Source organism: Chanodichthys erythropterus, chromosome 8, assembly GCF_024489055.1.
Source record: "Chanodichthys erythropterus isolate Z2021 chromosome 8, ASM2448905v1, whole genome shotgun sequence".
NCBI lineage: Eukaryota > Metazoa > Chordata > Actinopteri > Cypriniformes > Xenocyprididae > Chanodichthys > Chanodichthys erythropterus.
The window spans coordinates 6,031,428-6,054,264 of record NC_090228.1 but is presented as its reverse complement, the minus strand read 5'-3'; the positions used below and the strand labels follow the sequence as shown (position 1 = coordinate 6,054,264).

Below are 22,837 nucleotides of genomic sequence, written 5' to 3'. Positions count from 1 at the left end.
AACTGCTAATCAAAAAACATGATACATCTAATAGATATTATTCATTTTTACGACTCAATTGAACCTGTATAATTATATTTTACATATTAAACTCACAGGTTGAAGGCTCTTCACGAAGAGGGATTGTGGGAGGGGGTGCGCTAAAGAACTGATCTTTCAGTCTGGATTCAGGCACTGGACTGACGATAAACCTGCGGCCTGCAGAGTGCACCACCTGGGCAGCTGAACTAGGCGCCACACCTGCACAAAAAGTGGAGGAGAGAAGACCTCAGTCCTGACACATCATTAACAGGGGACATTAACTTGTTTTACATGCTGGGATCATAAGCTCTACCTTGTTCAAGAGGCGCTGATGTGGTGGGCATATGCTGCTCATGATCACTGACCATCTGTAAGATATTGTTAACTGTGATGTACACAATTTCACAAAAATCATTTCAACTTCTACACAGAGTTAAATAGCAATAAAGACAAATGACTATTATCTAACAAAAAAAGGACATTTCATGTTTTAGCCACATATCAGTGGCTAGATCTAAACACACTAATGTTTAATTTACTGTTAGAAAATAACAAAAATCACCAAAAATTGTATCACATACAAAATAGATCAAAAAAGCATTTAAACTATAATAATCTTGATCTAATTTCACTAATATTTCGTTGAAAAACTATATATAAAAATTAGTTTTTTATGCCCAATTTGTACACATGGTTTTTCATGCAAGCTTTTTTATGATTTCTGCAAATGGCAATTTTATTCACTGCTAGGCATGGAAATACTGGGTGTAAAACTATAGGCTGTGATGCTTTTTAGAAGGACGTACCTGGCTGCGCTCTCTCTCCACACCTTTCTCATCAGCTGTTTCTATGACCTCTCGGATCTGCTCAATGAAGTACTCGCGCTCGCTCTCTAGAATGAACTCACTTTGTACCTAAGATATCACATGAAGGAAACAATCCCTCTTCTTAATGAGTTTTGGCAGCTCAACATGTATTTTGGCAACAGAAATTTGATTTTATTCAACACCAGCTTTTTGTCACATAGAACAAGATCAAAAGAAATAAGTTAATTTGGCATATCTGGTCAGTATTAAAAACATGCGGTTGGTGTTTCAAGTTACCATTATCTGTGCAATTTCCTCTGGGTTATCGCCATCGAGATCAAACTTGAAAGTCACCATTTTCCTGTTGTGTGTTTCTAATTGACACTCCGCAACTCTATCACCCATGCTGGAGATCTGACACAAACATGAGAGATGTTTATTCAATATCTTTAGTTTTTTCATTACCATAAAAAAACAATAAAAGAAAAACGCCAATGTATTGGACGTACATTAAGAACATTGAGCTTGGCCTTAGATGTCTTTTCATGGCGTGAACGGCTGCGCACTGATCTGCGCTGGTGCCGTTTGGCAGAACGACCCTCATGCCTGCCACCCGTAACGCCTTCATTGCCATCACTGAGCCCAGATGCCACATCAGAATGACCGCTAAGGGGAAAAATGAACACACATGAAGACTTCAGAAATACAGCCAAAGACTTTATATATAGTAAGACGGTGCACCCTTGTTATTATGAATGCGAGAATGCACAACGTGCAATATGGCGGAATAAGCCCCGCCTTCTAAATAAGAGCCAATCGCCAATTGGTAAAGTCATCTTGTTTCTGCAGCTGCCGACTGAAGCTTTGGTTCATGTAGAAACAATCAGACGCGTGCTTCCTTATAGAGACGCACACTTAGGACTGTATGCGCATTAGTTTGATCCAGCCTGAAAAATGCAGTTTGTTTTGTCATGATTCGAGCATTTAGAAACAAAATTTATGAGATAGTTGTCACATTTCAAAGATTGCCACCGAGTGAAATGACCAAGCGGGCCACACAAGTCCAGAAAAGTGGAGTCAAAGCATATCTTGATCGCCCCCAGGTAGCTGAATGCAGTATAGGTCATAAACCCCACCCACTCCTTGTAATGTAATGGGACGTGAGACAAACTAGACAGTCAAATTACAAATGTTTTTTTTCCAAAGATGCATTTTAGGCAGTTTTAATCACGCTGATGTTAAAGTGTTCGTTTTTTAAATAAGTTTGTTTCTGTTTAAACGCAGATTTTTAAATTCATGATTGACAGCTTCTCTGAGTAAAGTAGTCGCTGAAGCACAAACGGACATTTTTCTGGATCTTCAGGAGGAGATTGGAGCTTTAACTTTAGTTTCTACATTTCCAGTATGGTTTATTTCACACCGACATAATGAGTTGCTCTGTATTATTAACCGATTCTGCGAGAGTGTGGGACCTTGATATCGCAGCTCCACTTCACGCTCAGACTTGGGCTCCAAGTTCACTATGCGCAGATTTGAGGCTCAAGATGTCAGCGCCATATTGGCACATTGGCGGCTTCACTTACTACAATGGAACAGAGTAAAGGCATGTCGTCCATCTTTTTTTTTTACAGTCTATGGAATTGACTTGTCTTAAAGGGACTTTGATAAAGCACAATGTATTCTGGATCTATTCTACTGCGTTTTTCACTTACTGATAAACAGTTATATGTTGTGGATCTGCTAAATGGTGTTTCTTACCTCTCCACAGCAGGAGTTTGAAGTTGTGACAGCTCTGTTGTCAAAGTTTGAGAGACGCTATGAGGTGTCTGGAACAGCAAATGGCAAAAACAAAAGGAATTATAAAAGAAAGAGATACAAACAATTAGATCAAGGAAGACGAAATAACAAAATTTACGTCTAAATAAAAAGTACAACTGCTTCAGGCAAAGCCTGCATGTTTTTTTATTGTGTTTTCTAAAAAAACAGGTCTTAATTCACAGCCAAGAAAAGAAAGGACACTGTATGAAGACAGCTTAGCAGCTATGCTTCCCAGACAGACAGAGATAACAAGAAGTATGAAATGTCAACACAATAGCTTTCCCTATGAAGTAAGCATAAACTGTCTGCACTGATGCGTTTGGGGCCAGTTCGGTCTATTCCAGGTACCTGCACTGGGGTGTTGGCTGGCAAACAGGGATGTTCAGTTGGGGAGGGGACTGTGGCCACATGGATGGTTGGCACAGGTGTCACTAGAGGCGGTACCAATTGGGCTAGATGGGGCAGCAGCAGTGACGGGGACGTGGCTGGCGCAGACACAGCTGCCGGGCACGTCAGCGCTTCAGGCACTGGTTGCTGAGGAAACGGGGCAACTGCTATAGTTGGCACGCAGAGAGCCGCACTGCAAAGCTGAGGGGAGGTAGGAGAGGGGTAGCTGGGTCAGATCAGTGGTTGGGAATATGGAGAACGAGGGAAATGCGTCTGCAAGCACCGACTGGTGGAGATGGAGACGGCAAGGCCAGTTTATGTGTGAGAGGAGCGATGTCTTAATAAACCGCAGGAAAACAATCACAAGATCAGACCACATGACGGAGACAGCATGCCACGGGGTGAACGGAGGATCACAACGACCGCAAGCAAAACACACATGAAAAACAAACTATAATTTTAGTGCCAAATGGTTATTAGATCAAGTTAGGAGGGGCTCCTCTCTAAGTGCCTATAAACGCTGCCACTGTCAACAACACACTCAAAAAAAAAAAATTCAAATCCAACACCACATCAAACATATATAACACAATTTACTTGTTTGCAACTGAAAGAGATCAACTCACATCTGATAAATCACAAGTCAACAACATTTTTTTGTGCCACTACAATGTACCTGCACTTCCAGCTAAAGGGAAAACAACTGATCTGCACTAAACACTGGGAAACCAAAAAGAGGAACTCATCTCACTACAAAACTGACAACCATGCAACATACAGGCAGAAACATGCCAGAAAACATCAATCAATCAATCAAACAAGCACAGCTGAGGCACTCCAGAAAGAGAAACAGAAAAAGAGGGAAAGTAAAACTTCTGCGCAGTAATTTACCATATTTCATGTCAAGACAAATGCATACACAACCTAATTTACTTCTCTGAAGTGATTTTTAATGTTTCAGAGTGCAGCAAGATATTTATATATTATATATAACTCTATAAGAATAGAATATTATATATACATATTATATATATACATATTATATATATATATATATTATATATATACATATACAGTACAGTCCAAAAGTTTGGAACCACTAAGATTTTTAATGTTTTTAAAAGAAGTTTCGTCTGCTCACCAAGGCTACATTTATTTAAATAAAAATACAGTAAAAACAGTAATATTGTGAAATATTATTACAATTTAAAATAACTGTTTTCTATTTGAATATATTTCACAAAGTAATTTATTCCTGTGATGGCAAAGCTGAATTTTCAGCATCATTACTCCAGTCTTCAGTGTCACATGATCCTTCAGAAATCATTCTAATATGCTGATCTGCTGCTCAAGAAACATTTAATGTGTACAATTGTACAAAATATTTGTGTACAATATTTTTTTTCAGGATTATTTGATGAATAGAAAGTTCAAAAGAACAGTGTTTATCTGAAATCTAATCTTTTGTAACATTATAAATGTCTTTACTGCCACTTTTGATTGATTTAATGCATCCTTGCTGAATAAAAGTATTCATTTCTTTCATTTCTTTTCAAAAAAATTAAAATTAAAATTTTTACTGACCCCAAACTTTTGAACGGTAGTGTATAATGCTACAGAAGCTTTGTATTTCAGATAAATGCTGTTCTTTTGAACTTTCTATTCATCAAGGAATCCTGAAAAAAAAAGTACACAACTGTTTTCAACATTGAAAATAATCATAAATGTTTATTGAGCAGCAAATCAGCATATTAGAATGATTTCTGAAGGATCATGTGACACTGAAGACTGGAGTAATGATGCTGAAAATTCAGCTTTGCATCACAGGAATAAATTACTTTGTCAAATATATTTAAATAGTACACAGTTATTTTAAATTGTAATAATATTTCACAATATTACTGTTTTTTACTGTATTTTTAATTAAATAAATGTAGCCTTGGTGAGCAGACGAAACTTCTTTTAAAAACATAAAAAATCTTAGTGGTTCCAAACTTTTGGACTGTACTGTATATACATAATTGTATATAATTTAATTATTTCATGCTTGATTTGCCTATATCACATTTGATTGTACCTGTGTGGGCTGGGGTCCGGGCTGGACCTGCGTCTGAGAGCTGCTCTGAACCACAGTGCTGGGAGGCTGTTGGGGAGCTTGCTGTTGGGGTAGCGAGACACCTGGTTGGGATGACAGCACCATAGAGGCCTGTTGCGGAACAGCAGCCTAAAAGAGAGTAAGCATTTTCACATTTACTTCACCTCTTGATATTAGGCTCAAAGGCTTTATGGAAACACCAAGTCTTAGAAAACGAGTACATTTTAGGATCACATGCAGTCTGGTCTCAACCAACATATCCTACCATCCCTATGTGATCGGGAAGACACTTGACATTCAAGTGCATTACTACAAATTTGCTTTTTGTTTTTACAACCGAGAGGACAAAATTATGGTCTGTGGTAATCATCAACAGCATGTCACAGATGACGTTCATATTGCTAAACCTAAAACATCTTATAATGTTTTTAACAATAACTTACCTTTGGAGAACAACCCAACATACACCCACTACATCTTAATTTAAATTCAATAACTACACTTATTGATCTTGATCTGGGTCTTCAAGATGTGATAATACTTACATTTATAAGCTTCCTTTCCAAGCCTCACAGAACTATATTATTTTATATACCTCATTATGAATAATGAAATTACAAAACTAAAGAGGGCAAGGCAAAGTGTTCAAAAAGAAAGGTCAGTAAGTGTAAGAAAGAGGGAGAGAGAAAAAGAAAAAGAAGCAGAGAAAGAAAGAGAGGAATGGGGTTTTTCTCTACCTGCGAAGGGAGTGCTTGGATGTAGTAAACTCCATACTATAAGAAACAAATACAACACAGCATAAGAGAAAGCCACCTCTCATGTCCACAGCTTTCACACGCAGGAGAGAATCCAGAGAGATTCAAACAAACAAAAATAAAACTCAAAAAGGTCTCTTGGCCAATATTGGAGCTCCATTTATGCTAATGAAACGGGGGAAGGTAATTCTGATTGGTCAGACACATTGATCTTACCTGTTGAGAAGCAGCGCCAGCTGATGGGGTGCTGCAGGAAACCATAGACACGGCACTTGAAGACTGAGGGATGGGGACCTGCACCTGTTACGAATATGAAGTGGAATATGGGGGCAGGCGAGAAAGTGAGAGAGAAACAGAGAGAAAAAGAGATATGGCAGTGGTGGAGAGATGAAAAGAAACAAAAAGACAAGTCAAAACATATTGGTGGCAACAGCAAAAACAAAAAATGACTTTCAAATACTGACTGTTCATATACAAAATGTGAATACTCTGAGCAATGCACTCAGGTCACCATTCACTTTTTGTGTATGCCTCTCACATCTCACGATTAAACAACAAACAAACACTAGGTGTTAGCTGGGGAGTGAGCAGGCTTCATGCATGTGACTCTACATGATTCTGTAGCTTGGGTGAATGTTATATATATAAATAAAAAAAAACTCAGGGAAGCATTTGGAGTTGTTTGTATAACCAAGGAAGCATCTCATAAAATACACCTGACCACTAACACGGCTCGATTTGACCAACTTCCCCTCCACATGGAGAGTTTCAACAGAAGCAACCCTTAGAAAGCTACAAGTATACTTGTCCTTCAATTTCTCTTCTACGAGGTACAGACAAGTATAGTTGCTCCAGACGTAGATCACCTTACCTTGGCATTACACTGAAAAATGTATTCATTATTAGCAAGAGGCTTAGAGAGCAGCAGGAAATAAGAAGCCTTGGTAGATAAGAGGATGAAAATAACAGTGGATAAAAGATAAAGTGAGGTAGAAAATATGGGACTGCAGAATGACATTGATAATGCCAGCCTTCTAAGGGTTAAAAGATGACTTCTCAGCTTATGAAGTTAAATGTCGTAAAGGTAGCCAACAAATGTTGGGTTCTTGTGCAGGGAGTTCATTACTGAGGCTGTATCATGAGCGGTTTCCTCGACAAAGACAAAATTGAAAATCAAAAGTCACTGAGAACTGTTTTAACCATTTCCAGCCAACTATAATGTAGCAGCAGATCTAAAAAGCAGCTGTTAAGGTAAAGTACAAAACAAAAAAAAACATGATTTTTTTGTAGGAAACATTAAAAGCAAGATTAGAGGTACCTTAAAGAGACAAGCAAACCTGTCTAAACCCCCTGTTTGTGTTGTATGTGTCTGTGTGTTTGGTCATACAAATCCTATATTCAAGCCTCTTTGTAAAAGGAAGTATCTTTTAATCCTTCAAATATTTCCACAATTGAATGTTGGTCTTTATCATTAAATTAATTTCAAAGAGGCAGAGAAAATTTCAGATTTGTATGTCAAGTACAGATGTGTAGTTTGGCATGATATCTGTACAAACACACGTATCATATACACAATTATATGAACATACACACAAAATAATACTTACAACAGGCATCTAAAATGAAAATCAATGGAAAAAAACAAAACAAATCACACTGTCTAATGGAAGATACAGAAATATCTTAGCACAAGGGGATTTAAAAAGCAGGTTTATGCATTTTTTTTGCCCAATGCACCTTGTGAACCTTTTTGAGCCCTAAATTATGGCTGGAGAGGGTTAAAACCACAACCACGGGACAAAAAAAATCAGGTAACTGAGATAGAGACAGGGAGGGCTTGGGAAAGGTGGACGAGAACGAGTATTTCTAGGTACCAAGGTAGCTCCCTGATGGGACATGGCAGGCTCGTGGTATGTGATGTCCTGTGGAAGGGATGGTTGACGGGCCCAGGTACTGTGCAAAGCACTGATGTGTGAAGATGGAAGGGTGGACGATTCAGAGGGTGGAACAAACAGAAACATTGGTTGACTGGGTGGGTGTCCGTCACTGACATTGCTCCCTCCGTCTGTTTTGTAGTAAGAAGTTTGTGGGATGGATTGAGCTGCAGAACAGTCTTGATGTTGGTACAATGGATGAGGAGGAGGTGAGTGGAACTCCCCAGCATCTGAGGAGGTCATGGAGTCACTTGAAGGCTCAGGACTGAGCTCTTTATGTCCATGGAGAAGCAGGCTGCCTGGGGGAAGGGGCAGCTCCGGGCTCACGTAGCTGTACAGTTCTTCGGTGACGGGCTGCAGTCGACCGCACAAGCCCGGGTTGCCAGTCGCTTCCTCCAGGTTAAGGTCCATTGAGCCCCGACGGGCTCGGTAGAGTCTGGATGCCAGCATGGCTGGGTCTGCCTGCAGGTTGTGCATGTGGAATTCAAAGGCGGTGCTCGGCTCGGATGTATGAGCTAGCACGGGTGGTGCAGAATGGGGAAACGAGTGGGTCTGATAGCCTGGATCTGCAGGTGCGGTTTGCTGGGGAGCAGAGGCGGAGCTAGACACAGTCATGGTAGGTAGTTGCGGGATGGGGCTGTGCGTCAAGCGCATGTGGCTTTGGACATGAGGGTGCAGGTAGGCTGGCCCAGGCTGTGATTGAGTCTCATAGGCCAAGCTGGCGGCAGCAGCAGCAGCTTGCATTTGCTGATGGAAGCTGATTTGGCTTATCTGATGTGCAGTCATAGGGTAGCCACCGTAGGCCATGGCTTCAAGATGGTCCATTAACGCAGCCTGGTTGAGGCTGAGTCTGCGTACAGTTTCCTCTTGCTCGGCCCTCATATCCTTATATCCGTATATCGACTCCGCCGGGGGCTGTAGGTGAAGTGGCTCAGCCAATCTTTGAGCAGCTATCCCAGGCATCATGAACAAGGAGGGTTCGACGCCGGCACCCAGGGCCTCCACGCCAGAGAACGGGTGCAGGCTGCTGCCGTAGCTACGGTGGTAGGCGGGCTGGAAGTGACGCGTGTGGGCCTCCAGGATGGAGGTGCTCTTGCGGCGCTGCACGTTGAAAGCTTTAGGCGGGCAAGATGGCGGAGGGGAGAATGAGACGGGCCGTTCCGGGATGGTGGGGAAAAAGAGCGGGGGCTCGACCAGACCCGAGCCTCCTCCACTGTACGGCTGACTCATTGATTGTGGCTGCAGTGACAATAACATACAGCATCTTTGTGAGGAAGTAGAAAAAGCAGCATCACAAAATTCACAAAGCAAGAGGAAAAACAGAAAGAGAGAGAAAATAAATAGATAACAAGTGAAAAAACAGCAGATAATATTCATCCCATAAGGCAAAGATGTCTCAATGACAATAGAATAAATCAAGAGATGTTTAAATGCTAAATGAGGTGTACGAACATGACAGAGACAGAATTTCAATTAAATACAGATGCTTTACAGGCTGTGGGGCCTAGGAGCCATTTTTAATGATTGCAGTTCATGCCAATCTGTATTTAATGTGAGCACAGGGTTCAAGCGGAGTGGGCCAGGTTAACGCGGGTATCTGAAAAAGATTTTAATGTCACCTGTAGTTTGTTAAGGTTTGTCAACCCTAAATCTTTAACTTACAAGAAGAGATATAAATAAGCTATTTACACTTGTGATTCATTACACAGCAGCTAATTTGTGAAATTACATTATGCATAACACACCACTATTTGCTAGCTTAATGGTAACATTCCTAAGAGGCTAACATTAAGTGATTTGAGACTAGGCACTTTGAAATACGGCAGCTATGTGCTTCAAGTCCAATAATAGTTTTAGCGTTAACGTGATAGAGCTTGGCACTATGAGATTTTTGGGTTTAAATTCAATCTTCTTGGATTCTGAATAGCACACTTTGATTTAATAATGAAGCAAGGTACCATTTACATTTTTAGATCACACCTTTGGTGATTCTTTTGCTATTATGAATGTGAATATTTGGCCTAACCAGCATTAAATTCTATTGCATCAATCTGGATTACATTCTTATTGGCACTAGATTATTCTTTACAGATACCCAGGTTTTACCCAAGTCCAGCTCAGCGGGAGAATCCTGGTTCACTGGGAGACACTAACATACAGGACTGGCAAAGATTGCTGGGAGGCTGGCACGGCGACGGGGTGGGGCCGAGTGAAGGGGCAGGACGCTCTCCAGTGCTTTAGACAGTCGGCCTGCAAACGTCTCCCCATCTGGCCTCCCCAGCCGGGGTGAGAGTGGGGCTGATGCAACTGGAGGAGGGGTGGAAGGTGGCTTGGGAGGGCACGATAGAGCAGAGGTGGAAGAAAAGCAGGGCACGCAAACAGACATGCTACGACCACGACGACGGGGGAGAGGTGGAGGAGGCTGGAGACGAAGGAGGGGAATTGTCTATTAACCACAATGGAACACAAATGACACAAAGAATAAAAGCCAAATAACCAAAAGGAAACTATAAAGAAACATTTGATACAAGATTAAATATTAACATTGCATTCTAAGATGATAGAAAGAAAAAGTAAAGATTGATCTACAGTAAATCTTGACCTACAAAGGTTACATGTTACATGCTACAAAAGTTACATGAAATCTAATATCTGCTGACGAGTCAGACAAAAAGAATAAGCTTGGTTCAATTGATGATTCATGATATTTCAAGCGCAAAAAATAGTTTTACAATAACCAACACGCTATCAGAAACCTTTATGCTATGAAATGATTGCATGTGACAGAATACCAAAACCTGATTCATGAATCATGAATTGTGAGCAGATTTTGTTGCAGATTGTGAGATTAAAGTAATACTTTTCTAACTTGATCTGAAACTAATCAAGTTGTACGTTGTTACACAGAAAATTGGTGTGGCATGACCGGAAAATATATTTTGGGTAAGAATAAACCACTAAAGAAATGGCATTAAAAATGACATTACTTAAGCAGCAAGAAATCTACAGCACAGAAAGTCTACTATGTAGATACAAATTTCATGTTTGCAATGCATGTTAGCAAAGTCCATGAAAACATCCGTCCTGAGATTTTTTATGATAACGAACAGCATAAACAGTATGTAGAGAAATTACAGTTGCTTACAGTTAAAACAAAGACCACAAACAGCACACATTGTGTATAAAAACAGAAGAACAAAAATAAATGTAAAACAGCAGTCATCAGTGCTGTGCAGACTATCATAACAATTAAGCATTTTCAGGTCAGATGAGACTATTTATTTATAAAACCATTGTTATAAAATAAATTATTACAAGTCATATTTAGAAAAGTGTTTCAGGCTATATGGAAAATTATGTAAATTAATTCAAAACTCAAGTGAGAAGAGATGAGAAACTTAAAAATCCCTGAGAAAGATCTGGATTATGCCATCTATGTGTGCATTGACACTGAACTGATCATGGTTTAAGTGCTCCGGATGTCAAGATAACGTACAGTTTGGCACTAAAGAGAAACGCGATGGAGGCCTGCCAGTCTGCACAGCATGATATACTGCTACATGGCACTGCCTTTTTGGGAGGAACCAAAAATACTGACATGAAAAACAAATAAGGTAAAGTAACCCAAAGAATGCACTAAAATACATAGTGGATGATGAGGGAGTGTCAGCTCAAATACACGTGGGAAGTGGAAATTCAGAAAAAAAGTGAGATAAAGAGAGAGACAGAACTGAGAGCAGGCTGTATAAAAGAATCAAACCCATTTAGGGTGTAGACGTTATGACTTTGCTTTCCATTCTCATGCATCATTCATTTAGTGTCTGGTAACAACCATCATCAAACTCCAAATACATGCAACCACAAAGCAATCATATTCAAAAGTCAAACAACAACATTGATTCATGATTCATTTGTTACTCAATCACGGCTACATGAAGTTCAACTTTGTATTGCTTCATTAGCTTAACTTTGCACAGGATGAAAAATTATGGAAACTGATGCAGACATTTGAACTTAATAGATTGAAGACAAACATGTGGCCACATGTTTCTGAATTAACCAGTCAATAATAAGGCCAAGCGCACACTACAATATAGAAACATGTTTTCCTGAGCGCATTTAAAGACTTGTGTTTCTTTGTTATTGTGCTTTTATTTATCATTTATATGTTCTTCTAATTTTAAGCCTGATATAATTTTTATTCATATTAATTTTTGTATACTTTTATTATACATTTCTAATCTTTATTTCTCTATTTAAATATTTATTTATTATATTTATATTTTCCCCTTTAATAAATATTGTTTTTATTGAATAACATACAATTCTTGAAACTTCAGAAATAACAAAATTAATTGTTTAATTAATTTAATATATTAATACTCTCAGTTTATGTTAATAAATAATGTTTGAAAACAAGCAACTTTGTCAATTACAGCAGAAATACCAAAAATGTCTTTTGATATGGAAAGAAAAAAAAAATCCTTTGAATATTGTGCTGGACAATGGGTGGCCTTGGAGTCAAAAAGGTGGAGAACCACTATTTTAGGCCCAATTTCAATGCTCCTTTGACTTTCCCTGCACCTACTGAGAATATAAAACCCATCTGCTTTCTGCACTTCAACAGCTTTGTGCATCAGTGAATTTTCTGAGAAGTTTTGTGGTGTACTGATCACTGTTTTGCTTGGAAAATTGCTACTGGAATATTGTAACATAATAAGTGTGGAATTCATCAGTAGGTGGCAGCTTCATAAAATGGCCCCATAGGAGCAGATTAAGGATGCAAAATATGTGACCTGTTGTGATCTTAGTTAGGTGGTGAGTTCTTGACTTGGCCCTTCATCTTCTGTAACTTACCATGGGCTGCTGGGGGTATGCGGTGTGCTGTTGGGGAGCTTGAGAGCTGGGAGGGTAGGCGCCCTGTCCAGGCACCTGCTGCTGTTGTGACGTTGCAGGAGAACTATACGACATGCTTAGCTGGCTGAGGTGAGGTTCTGAGAACACGGATGAACCCTGACCACTCTCAAGCATCCCGTCAGCTGCTAGGAAAAGATATGACATTCATCATTAAATGGGAATGACAGTTAAATCAATCTAGATGGGTTGTCTCTAACACTTACAGGTCATTCCACTTTGCATGTATTGAAGCTGCTGGTCTGCTTCAAGCTCCTCACACTCGGGCTGGACAAGGCCAGGAGTTGGAGGCTGGGAACTGCACTGACTCTGTACAGAACCTTGAGAGCTGACCACGTTCTTCAACGACTCGCTGGACAACTGCTTCTGCTCTTCCTCTTGCTTGCGTTTCTCTTGCTCTGCTCGCACCTGCTGTCGTTGCTCTCGTTTGCGGCAGATCAGAGACACACGGTCCCTGATGGCCTTGGCCATGGTTTTGTGGTCGCCCTCACAAACATAGCCCGACTCAACCTGCATTGCAACACAGCATATGTTACCATCTCTGTGTGCAACCTCAGATTCAGAGACTCATTGATAAACCCACCATTTCCTGAGCCACATCTTCTGGGACATCACGCTGGAGGTCGAAGGAGAACTCAATGGCTTCATTGTCTTTGTATTTGCCTTTCAGTTTCTTGACATCTTCAATGCGCAACCAGAGCTTGATAGCAATCATCTCCCCATCGTCTTCCTCAGCCAGCTCCACCCGCACCCCAGTTTCCTCCTGGAAGAAGGCATGGTTCAGAAGGTCCTTGATGGCGTATCTGTTAAGGAAGAAGCAAAATTCACATTACAAGCAAACAAGGCATAAGACATTAAAGAGGACTTATGCCCCTTTTCACAAGATGTAATATAAGTCTCTGGTGTCCCCAGAACGTGAAGTTTCAGCTCAAAATACCCCACAGATAATTTATTATAGCTTGTAAAATGTGAAGTTTTAGAATGCAACTGGACATTTCTGAATGGTTAATGGATAAATTTATGTAGTTGTTTGCTGTGGAGTTGATTCAACTTATCCAGTGTTGAATTGACCCTCGTTTGTGAAGCAGTCCAGCATAAAATGACGGCATGGTAACAACACTCTACTACAACTCTTCTTCTTCTCTAAAGCAGCCCAACATGGCCTCACACCCTTTGTTGTGTGTTCCCAGGGCAGGGTTTATGTAAATTTTAGGGTTTCTGAAGTCTCCAACCCAGGAAGAAGCTTGTTGTAGTCCCTACCAGCCGTTTGTTGTAGTCCTTAAAAAGTGATTTTTGTAAAAGAAAATATCTCCCTTTGCATTGAACTTTGAGGGTGGTAACTTTGCAGATGTCGTTTATGCTCAAACAGTAACATTACACACAAACTAAAGTTAAAAAAGTTAAATTATAATCAACCACCCCTTTAAATAAGGATACCCCATCAATAAAATAAACAATTGCAGAAGTACAAGGTTGACAAAGATCAGCCAATCATTTTAGAGGCAAAAGGTGGAACATCTGGGTTTTCCAGGATGGAGTAATAAGAGTTACTGAATGGACTGATTCAGGGTTAGCCAAGCAAAATAAATTTGAAATATTGATGACCTAAGGCCTTGAATTTGATTGTATCATGATCAAATTGACCTTTATTGGGTTTCAGAACTTTCCAGACTTTCCACATAAGTGAAGTTTTGTAACTTGGTGTCATTCTATGGTGATGCATGAATTTCATTCCATCATCCCCGGTCGGGTTGTGATAACATTCTATGTAACATTCTATCCTGTTGCATGTGATTCTATTGACTTAAGTCATTGTCCATTCACAACTCAACTCATCACATAAAAAACGGGAGACATAATATATGTAGATATCCATAATCTATGAATATTTAACATGGACTCTGAAGATTAGCACCAAGCAAAATAATCCACCAAGGAAATATGTACAATAAACGCACAGCTACTGTACATACCTGCATGGAACGATAGATATAAGGGTAAAAAGATAAGATTGCACAATCTTTTTACTAAGACAGACCTTTAACATTGAGGAGAAAAAAAAGCTCAGTTGATCATCTGGATATACTGTAGTAGACATCAGCTTTTCCAGTGCTACATCAGCAGAACATCAGTCGTCGTCTCAGCTTACGCTCGACATGCTTTTTGTGATTTTCCATTAATATATTTTATGCATTTAAGCAAAACAGAATGTCAGCTTCATGACTTTCCACAAATAATTAGGAAAAGTACTTCAAATGGTGATCAAGGTCATTAAAAAATTAATTTGAATTAAAAAAAATAGGTAGTTTAGGTAGTAGGCAATCTGGTCAGGGATAATATTTTTGCTGTGGTGTGAGGACACAGCGCACTCTTCGCTGGCTTGGCGTGATCACGGATCTGTTTCACTGAGTGGCTTGTTGCTGGAATATTTCCAAAACAGCTTGTGGGAATCCGTTTATCTGCTGCTACTGTGCACATTCCAGACAGAGGACCATGCTCCCAGAGGATGCGATATACCCTCACGTCAGCACGATCCGGGCAGACTCATGGCACACGTCGCTGAGAACTGAGGTATGACTAGATGACTGAGTTCTGTGAATACAGAGTGGGCGTGTGTAGTAGGCACAGCCTTACCTTTCATCTTTGTTTTGCCGAATACATCCCTCAATGATCTCTTTCACCTCTGGAATGGCTACCTTGTCGAAACTGCCAGGTTTAACTCCCTGCGGGGTAAAATACAAAACAACATTAAATCAACATGTCTTTTGTGCTGTGAAAGAAATCCCTTTAGAGCTCCACAGGGACTCCACTAAACTACATATGGCGCATGCTTTTCTTGCTTTAATGCCTGCCAGGTGAAAATCATCTGATCAATTCCTCAACAAACCACATTCTACATGCCCAGAAATGGCAGAATGCGAGCCAAAGTTTAATGCTTAGGGTTAAGAGTTTATTTAAATCCCTAAAATGCAACTATTACTATTAATAACTGTTTTTTTGATGGCCTAAGTGTAAATGTGGTTTGCATTATAGTGAAACCCTTGACATTCCAGATACAGTTGCTTATCTGGCAGGTTATTTAATTTTGCTGAACAGAGAAACCTTCTCAGTCATCAGGAATGCTTAAATCCATTAAGACAGGAGTTTTCGAACTTGGAGGAAAAAAAAAATTAAAACACCATACAAATAAATTTGAACTATGAATAATTATTTTGAAGAAAATATTTTAAACATTTATTTTGGCTTTAGTCCAGTGACAATATATATCTGCAATTATTTATTTAATTATTCAATTATTTAATTTGAAAAGCCCTGAATTATGACAACATTAATTCAATATCTAATTTAAGACTAGGGTACACACAGTAATAGTAAGAGTTCTGTAAAAATTAGTAAAAATTTTATTATCAAATATTGTTAAAAATGTATCATTCACTACGTTCCTTTAAGAATACAAAAAGTTGTTTATCTCAGGGGTAAATGATTATTTCATTGTATTAAATTTCACTTTGTCTCTACAAATCAGAATGGATTTATTGCAATCTAACACCTCCGCCACGCGATAAAACCAGCATCCTACAAATCAGTCTTACTGAATAAAAAATATTCTGCTACTTTTTTCACATTTCATATTTTTCAAATTCTGAAATAACCCTTTCAAAATCATTTAACATCAAAAAAACCTACCTAGAGCTAGGCTGTCAAAAAACACCCAAGACAAAAAGTGCAAGAAACTTACAAGTGAAATCCTGGAACACTGTGTTGCTTTACAGAGTGGTCTGCCTGAACTATTACTCCCCCTGTCTCAGCATTACCTCCTTATGTAAGTCCGTAACCCCCCTCAAATTCCAGTGCCAAACAAAGTTAAGGATGACGGAGAATCTAACAGAATTAAGTCAGAATGGCAAAGTATTCCGATAACAAGGTGATTTAAAAAGCTTGTTAAGGACGCTGTGAATGGGTCCCCTAAAGCCAGATACATGCTGTTCCTCTGCTCTCCTACCAGTTAACAAAAGAAGAAAATTAGAAGCAATCATTTTGTATTTAAAAAAGCAGAGAGAGAGGAAGGCACCTGGAACAGCTGGGGGTGGATGCAAAAAAGGAACAAAAGCAATCTTCAACCTCTCCTCTGTCCAACTCCCTAAGCGACAAAGTGTTACGATGCATAAGCATACTGAAGAATACTATTTTCTGGTTGAACTCCTTCAATGCCACACACTGAAATTACTTTTAAGGGCTGGAAGATACAGACAAATGACTGGGACGTTATATCCAAACTAGCCCACCCTAAGTCTCGATATGTTTTTTGACTGCTTTGTCATTCATGTCATCTGGTAAGTCTTTCCCTCAAGCTGCATGAATTTTAGGTATCATTCATGTCTGTAGCACAAACGGTGCATGATAAGTTACATTTTGAAGTGTAATACTTAGCAGAAGCATTCATAGGCAATATGATTTAACACCACTAATATGATGCTATTGTTGCAACAAACCAGTTTTTTGAATGAACTGAACGAACGGGAACACTCTGTCCAGCTGCAGTGCTATTGACTTCGGCTCCACCCCTAAAGCCTTTGCTTTAGTTTAATCACCACAATAACGAAAGGCGAGATCTGCACTGCAGTCAGACCCGTGTGCTCCAATTCCGTGGACACTTCTGTAAAACTGTCAGCCCGAAACCTCTCCATGCTCACTGCTTTGAGATTACAGGCAACAAACTGGTAATGCTTGGATAGAGAGAACAAATCTAAACTGTCTCATTGTAATGAAAGCATTTACTCTGGGCCGAGATGGGAAAAGTCCCACATCTGTCTATGAGGGCAGCCTCGGGTCCACTGAGCTTAAAATGCTTTCTGATTGCGTAAAGCTTAAATTGCTTCTCTCAGTGAACTGTTGTGCCTGTGCGATTGGATTTCATGAGATTAAAAGGCCTTCAGGCAGGGTGGACGGAAGCTTTCCAGACAGCGGGACAAAACTGGAGTGGCAAAATTTAGGATGTGCCCTGCACTTTCCAAAGCTAACAGGTGGAAAGGGATAATCACCTCTACACCTGACTCAAGAGTGTTGATGAAAAGAAACTTTTGCTGTACCACTATGTTGACCCAACAAAATCACTCTAAAACCTTCTACAACGCAACTTTCAGGGCGTTTTCTATATCCAGAGCTGTTTTTAACTTGTTTTAACGGTCATAAAAAAATGCAAGAAAACCAATGTTTTGATTAACAAAAACATTCAAGTTGTCTAAAACAGTCAAATAGACACAGGACTCAGCAAGGAGAATCAGTACTGCTCCCTACTGGTGAGCCCCTCAATGGCTTACCACAATCCTCAGCCAGTTGTTTTCAACATCTACTGATCATATTTTCAACCTCCAGCATCATATGATCACCCTATTGACCTGAACGAGAATAAAAAAGCTCATGACTGCTTTATACTCTCCCTCCTCCTCTCTGCCAATGATATTAAAGGACATCAATGAAGGGAAAAGCTGATTCAATTTATAAACTGCAGCAACATGACTGGCCTTTTCCAGCCTTCTAACAATGGTCTTGGATTCATATATAGCCATATTTTCAAGGACATCAACCTCGATTGTTCTGACAACAACAGTGTATATAAATAGATGGACAATTTTAACCACCTTCAATGAGGATTACATCACAATGGATTAAAAGAGATCTGAAATAAATAAGTCCCAGAGAAACTGAAAAGAAAGAAAAAAAAGAAAACATTGTGGAATATTTTGAGTTCAAATGAAACCAAGTCAGTCAAAAATGAAGCAAAAAACATTAAAGCTGGAGAGAGCGATTGTTCGAGCCAGACACTGACTTCATGGAAAGTCAACACATGACGCACTACAAGCTGATATCAGTGATGGCTATAAAGCTGATTTAATCAAAGCTAAATTTTTATTGCGGCTGGCAGGAAAAAAGACCTTACACATCCAGATATCCAACAGTTTTACTTTTGAACAATTGCACATTACTGGGTGGGTCTAGAATAAGGTTGGGCTGTATGTTGACCAGAAAACTGGTCAAAATGAGAAAGATCTTAAGGGGTGCATTATAAAGTGAGTTTGATTTTTTTTTACAGCAGCTTTGAAAGTGGCTTACCCAATCAGAATTTAGAGTCAAAATGATCAGTCAGTAGCACAGTTTTGAGTCTTTTGTTTCTAACTCAAGTTTTCTAACTCAAGCCTGATGCCAGGCTTATTTTGTTGTTTATTGTAAATAATCTTATCTTTTGGTTTCCATCCATCAAATTCCCCCCCCCCAAAAAAAAAAAAAAAAAAATCAATTGAAATGACGTACCATTCATTTCTAAAATAATTAATTCACTGGCTTACCAATTAGATATTAAAATATAAACCATTTTCTCATTTATTTCCAGCAATGGTAATTATACTACCATTCAAAAGTTTGGTGACAGTAATTTATTTAAGGAAATTAATACTTTTATTTCAGCAAGATGCATTAAATTGATCAAAAGTGACAATAAACACATTTATAATGTTACAAAGGAGTTTTAGTATAAAAAATACTGAAATAAATCAAATAAATACAGTTTTATTCATCAGAAAATCCTGAAAAATTGTATCACAGTTCCAACAAAAATTAAACAACACAACTGTTTTCAACATTGATTATAATATGAAATGTTTCTTGAGCAGCAGATTAGCATGTTAAAATATATCAAACTGAAAACAGTTATTTTAAATTGTAATAGTTTTTCCACAATATCACAAATTTTTATTGTATTTTGATCAAATAAATGCAGTTTTGGTGAGCGTAGCAGACTTTTTTCAAAAACATAAAAAATTAACAATACTTCAACAGCATTGCTTAATCAGTTAATTGCAAAATTTACTAATACATTATTAAAATCAAATATTTTATTTGTTCACATTAGTTGATGCACTGTGAACTAACATAAACAATGAACAGCTGAATTTTTACTAACTACCATTAACAAAGATTGATAATTACTGTAATGAACGTATTGCTCATTGTTAGTTCATATTAATTAATACATTAAATAATGTTAACAAACGAGACCTTATTGTAAAAAAATCTTACCAACCCCATACTGTATATTCTGATATTTACTTCTATTATGATATAAAAGTACAATTTTGGTCATTCTGCCTACTCCTAGTACAAAACTTTGTATTTGTTTGCCATAGTTATATGTTGCTTACATAATCTCATATATAGTGTGACGCCTCTAGCTGTGGGCAGGATTCAATGAGAGCGAAAGAACAAGCTGCTTTTATTGAATTATTTCATAAGCAGAGGCCTGAGGAATGTGTGGGTGTAATGACAGAGCTGGTGAAGATTATAGCGGAAGGAGAGAGAGAAAAATACCCAAAATGATTGAGGGATAGAGAGCGAGCAGAGGTGTGCGAGGGTACTCACACTGGTGACTCGGCGATAGATTTGAGCGGGGTTCTGACACTCAGAGTACGGGTACTCAGAGGTAGCCATCTCCAGCATGCACATTCCAAAGGCGTACACATCCACCGACTCGTCGTATTTTTCCTCGTACATCTCAGGCGCCATGAACTCAGGGGTACCTTAAATCAAAAGAACCATTCAGAACTCTCAGTGCCTGAGATCTCTACTCACCCCAGCAGGGCCAGGGAGAGGAAGGGAGAGAGGAGGAGGACAACTGTTGCTCCGTACGGCCCTGAGAGGAAAGAAAGAGGGGGAGCAAAAGATATGGAGAAAAGGAAAAAATAAAAATAAAAAAAAAAGAGGAAGGGGGAAAACCGGCCTCAGTTATTTAGCAGTGAAAGATTCCAGTTTTTCTCTGCAAGGCCTTTAGATTTTCTAGCACGTCAGACTAGTGCACAAAGCAGCCAAGCATCATCTCGCAAATAGGAAGTTGGTTTAAGCCAGATGCACATGCGTTGGTGCAGGTTACTTTTAGAGCTGATTGATGGCCTTCAAAACCGTGTTGTTCTTTAAAACAGGCTGTGCCGCCAACACATTAAATGAGGAACCGGACAGCGGTGGGCGACTAGCTATGGAACTTGATCTATGTCAACAACACAGTTATGGAAAACACATGACCGACTCACCTTTCTACTAGCCTGTAATGAGAGAATGTTAAGCAGGTTAATGCACAGAGCAAGCCCATAGCTAGTAAGCAAAGACTCTCGTGCACTGGCACTGGTGTTAAAAGGCCTTGCACAGAAAAACGAACTAAAATATAGATTCATATTTGAAATATTTCCGCTTTTGGGGTAGGTTGCTTGTTGACTTACCACTTACTCGCCATTTTTTAGAATACTTACTGAACTGCAGGACATTAAATAATCCATACAGTGGAGTGAGACCAGCTGAGATTATAGCCCTACAGTTTAAAGGAAAAAATTCTCAAAAACCAGAAAAAAAAAGAAAAGAAAAGAAAAAAAAAAAAAAAAAAACTAAAACAAAAAATGGAAACAAGTAAATTTTGGAGGAAACAGAGAGAAGGGATCCAAGAAGGAAATTTATCACAATATCTAAAACATCTGAAAGGAAAGGGGGGAAACCCAGATGAGGCAATCAGGAAAACCTTTGGAAAAAGATGTTTGACATTACTGGCAGCAATAGAATCTCTAGGATTTTAATAATTATAGACCACAGGTTCCAGACCAAAATGTTTATTCTGTTAATATTGCATGTGAAAAATCCCCATAGCACACTTACTAACAAAGTGTTATCCACCGTGTGGCTTTGTTGGTATTCTTAAGGCATATATTACCTCAAAATACCCCAAAGTTTATGGAAACTTAAAGTGTTTTCACCTGTTGCATTTACAGGCCAATTAGTTTCAGGTGGGAAACAGCAGGATCTAAAGGTCTTCCCCCAATTTATAAGAAGTTCTCCTCTGGTTTTCCCCCGTCTCCACCCCAAATTAAAACTAGTGCCCTTAGCTGCCTGGAAAACTGTGGTCTAAGGTGAACAGTGTAGCTCAGAGCTACAGCATGCCTTAAATATCTGAGCATAACTGATAGAAAGTGCCCCACCTTCGCAATTTAACCTCATCACTGAAAAGACAAGCAGTGACAGGACACATATTTTGGATTGTACACGTCATGGTGAACTGACTTGGAAGGTGGGGAAAGCAAGAATGTTCTAGCACTGGGTCGTACCTATGACGCTCTTAGCGAATGAAGAGCGCTTGAGGGTGGCCAAGCCCAGATCACCGATCTTAACGGAGCCGGTAGGTCCGGTGATGAAGATGTTGTCACACTTAAGGTCCCGGTGAATGATGGGAGGAGCCCTGGTGTGGAGGAAGTGTAGGCCCTTCAGGATTTGTCGGCACCAACTCCGCAACACCTTTATCTTCATCACCTTGAAGCGCTTCAGATACCTGAAGAACAAAGAGATTACAGTTGAGAATTATCGGAACGTTCTTCTTCAATGAAAAACCATAACGGTTGTTTAAGACCTTGACAGAGTAAAAACAAACAGCAGATGTGTCAACGGAAGATGATAAGTGTCTACAGCTTTCTGGTTTGGCGGTCATGACTGGGATGGACAATTTCAACTAATGAAACCATGAAGTAAATGAAAAACAATAAGAAAACTCTCCCCTCAACAACAGCTCAATCAGATCTAAGTTCATATGATGTGAGGATCTGGGAGAATTAAACAATTTCATGATGATGGGTCTGGGTCTGGAAGCAACCAAATAGCCAATTTTATTCTCTTCTGTGAGACAAAGAGAGTCCCAGATAAAACAGAGGACAACTCTGTGAAGAGGGCAGTGCAGCACTTTCGATAGATTAGCTTGGCCTAATCAAATCTTGGAGCCAAGCCATAGCCAGGATTTGGCCTTGTAATCCTCATTACAACAATCTACTCAGTTGAGGCACCAAAACAGGTGGAGCTGGGTACCCTTTATCCCATAATTCCCTAGGTGAAGATGGGCACAAGCTCACAAGCAAAACAGAATGTATACAGTTGCTTGCCTTGAGAAGAATCAGATAAGTAAATTTTCTAAAGAAACTTCCATTTTATACTAAAAGAAAACTGTCTGAATACCATAAGATCAGATGAAAAACAACTGGTTTTGCAGGCAGCGTGTGAAGAGATATAGTTAGTCGAGCGTTTTTG

At 39.3% G+C, this 22,837-nt stretch overlaps 1 protein-coding gene across 9 annotated transcripts in view; it reads right to left on the bottom strand.

Annotated features, from left to right (window-relative positions):
- The window catches only part of wnk1b (WNK lysine deficient protein kinase 1b), an 85,334-nt gene that overhangs the window by 22,321 nt on the left and 40,176 nt on the right, over nt 1-22,837 (bottom strand). For 6 of the 9 annotated variants that reach the window (XM_067391605.1, XM_067391606.1, XM_067391608.1 and 3 more), the window contains exons 4-18: nt 21,871-22,091; nt 20,147-20,304; nt 15,365-15,453; nt 13,314-13,533; nt 12,937-13,240; nt 12,674-12,858; nt 6,099-6,182; nt 5,865-5,900; nt 5,110-5,256; nt 2,586-2,653; nt 1,337-1,493; nt 1,125-1,241; nt 828-935; nt 335-389; nt 97-240 (exon numbers count right to left, since the gene is read on the bottom strand). In XM_067391605.1, the coding sequence (XP_067247706.1) occupies nt 97-240; nt 335-389; nt 828-935; nt 1,125-1,241; nt 1,337-1,493; nt 2,586-2,653; nt 5,110-5,256; nt 5,865-5,900; nt 6,099-6,182; nt 12,674-12,858; nt 12,937-13,240; nt 13,314-13,533; nt 15,365-15,453; nt 20,147-20,304; nt 21,871-22,091 (2,093 nt within the window). Of the gene's footprint in view, nt 1-96; nt 241-334; nt 390-827; nt 936-1,124; nt 1,242-1,336; nt 1,494-2,585; nt 2,654-2,993; nt 3,234-5,109; nt 5,257-5,864; nt 5,901-6,098; nt 6,183-7,756; nt 9,056-12,673; nt 12,859-12,936; nt 13,241-13,313; nt 13,534-15,364; nt 15,454-20,146; nt 20,305-21,870; nt 22,092-22,837 lie in introns of all 9 variants that reach the window. The other 3 variants (XM_067391609.1, XM_067391602.1, XM_067391603.1) reach the window with 3 other exon arrangements.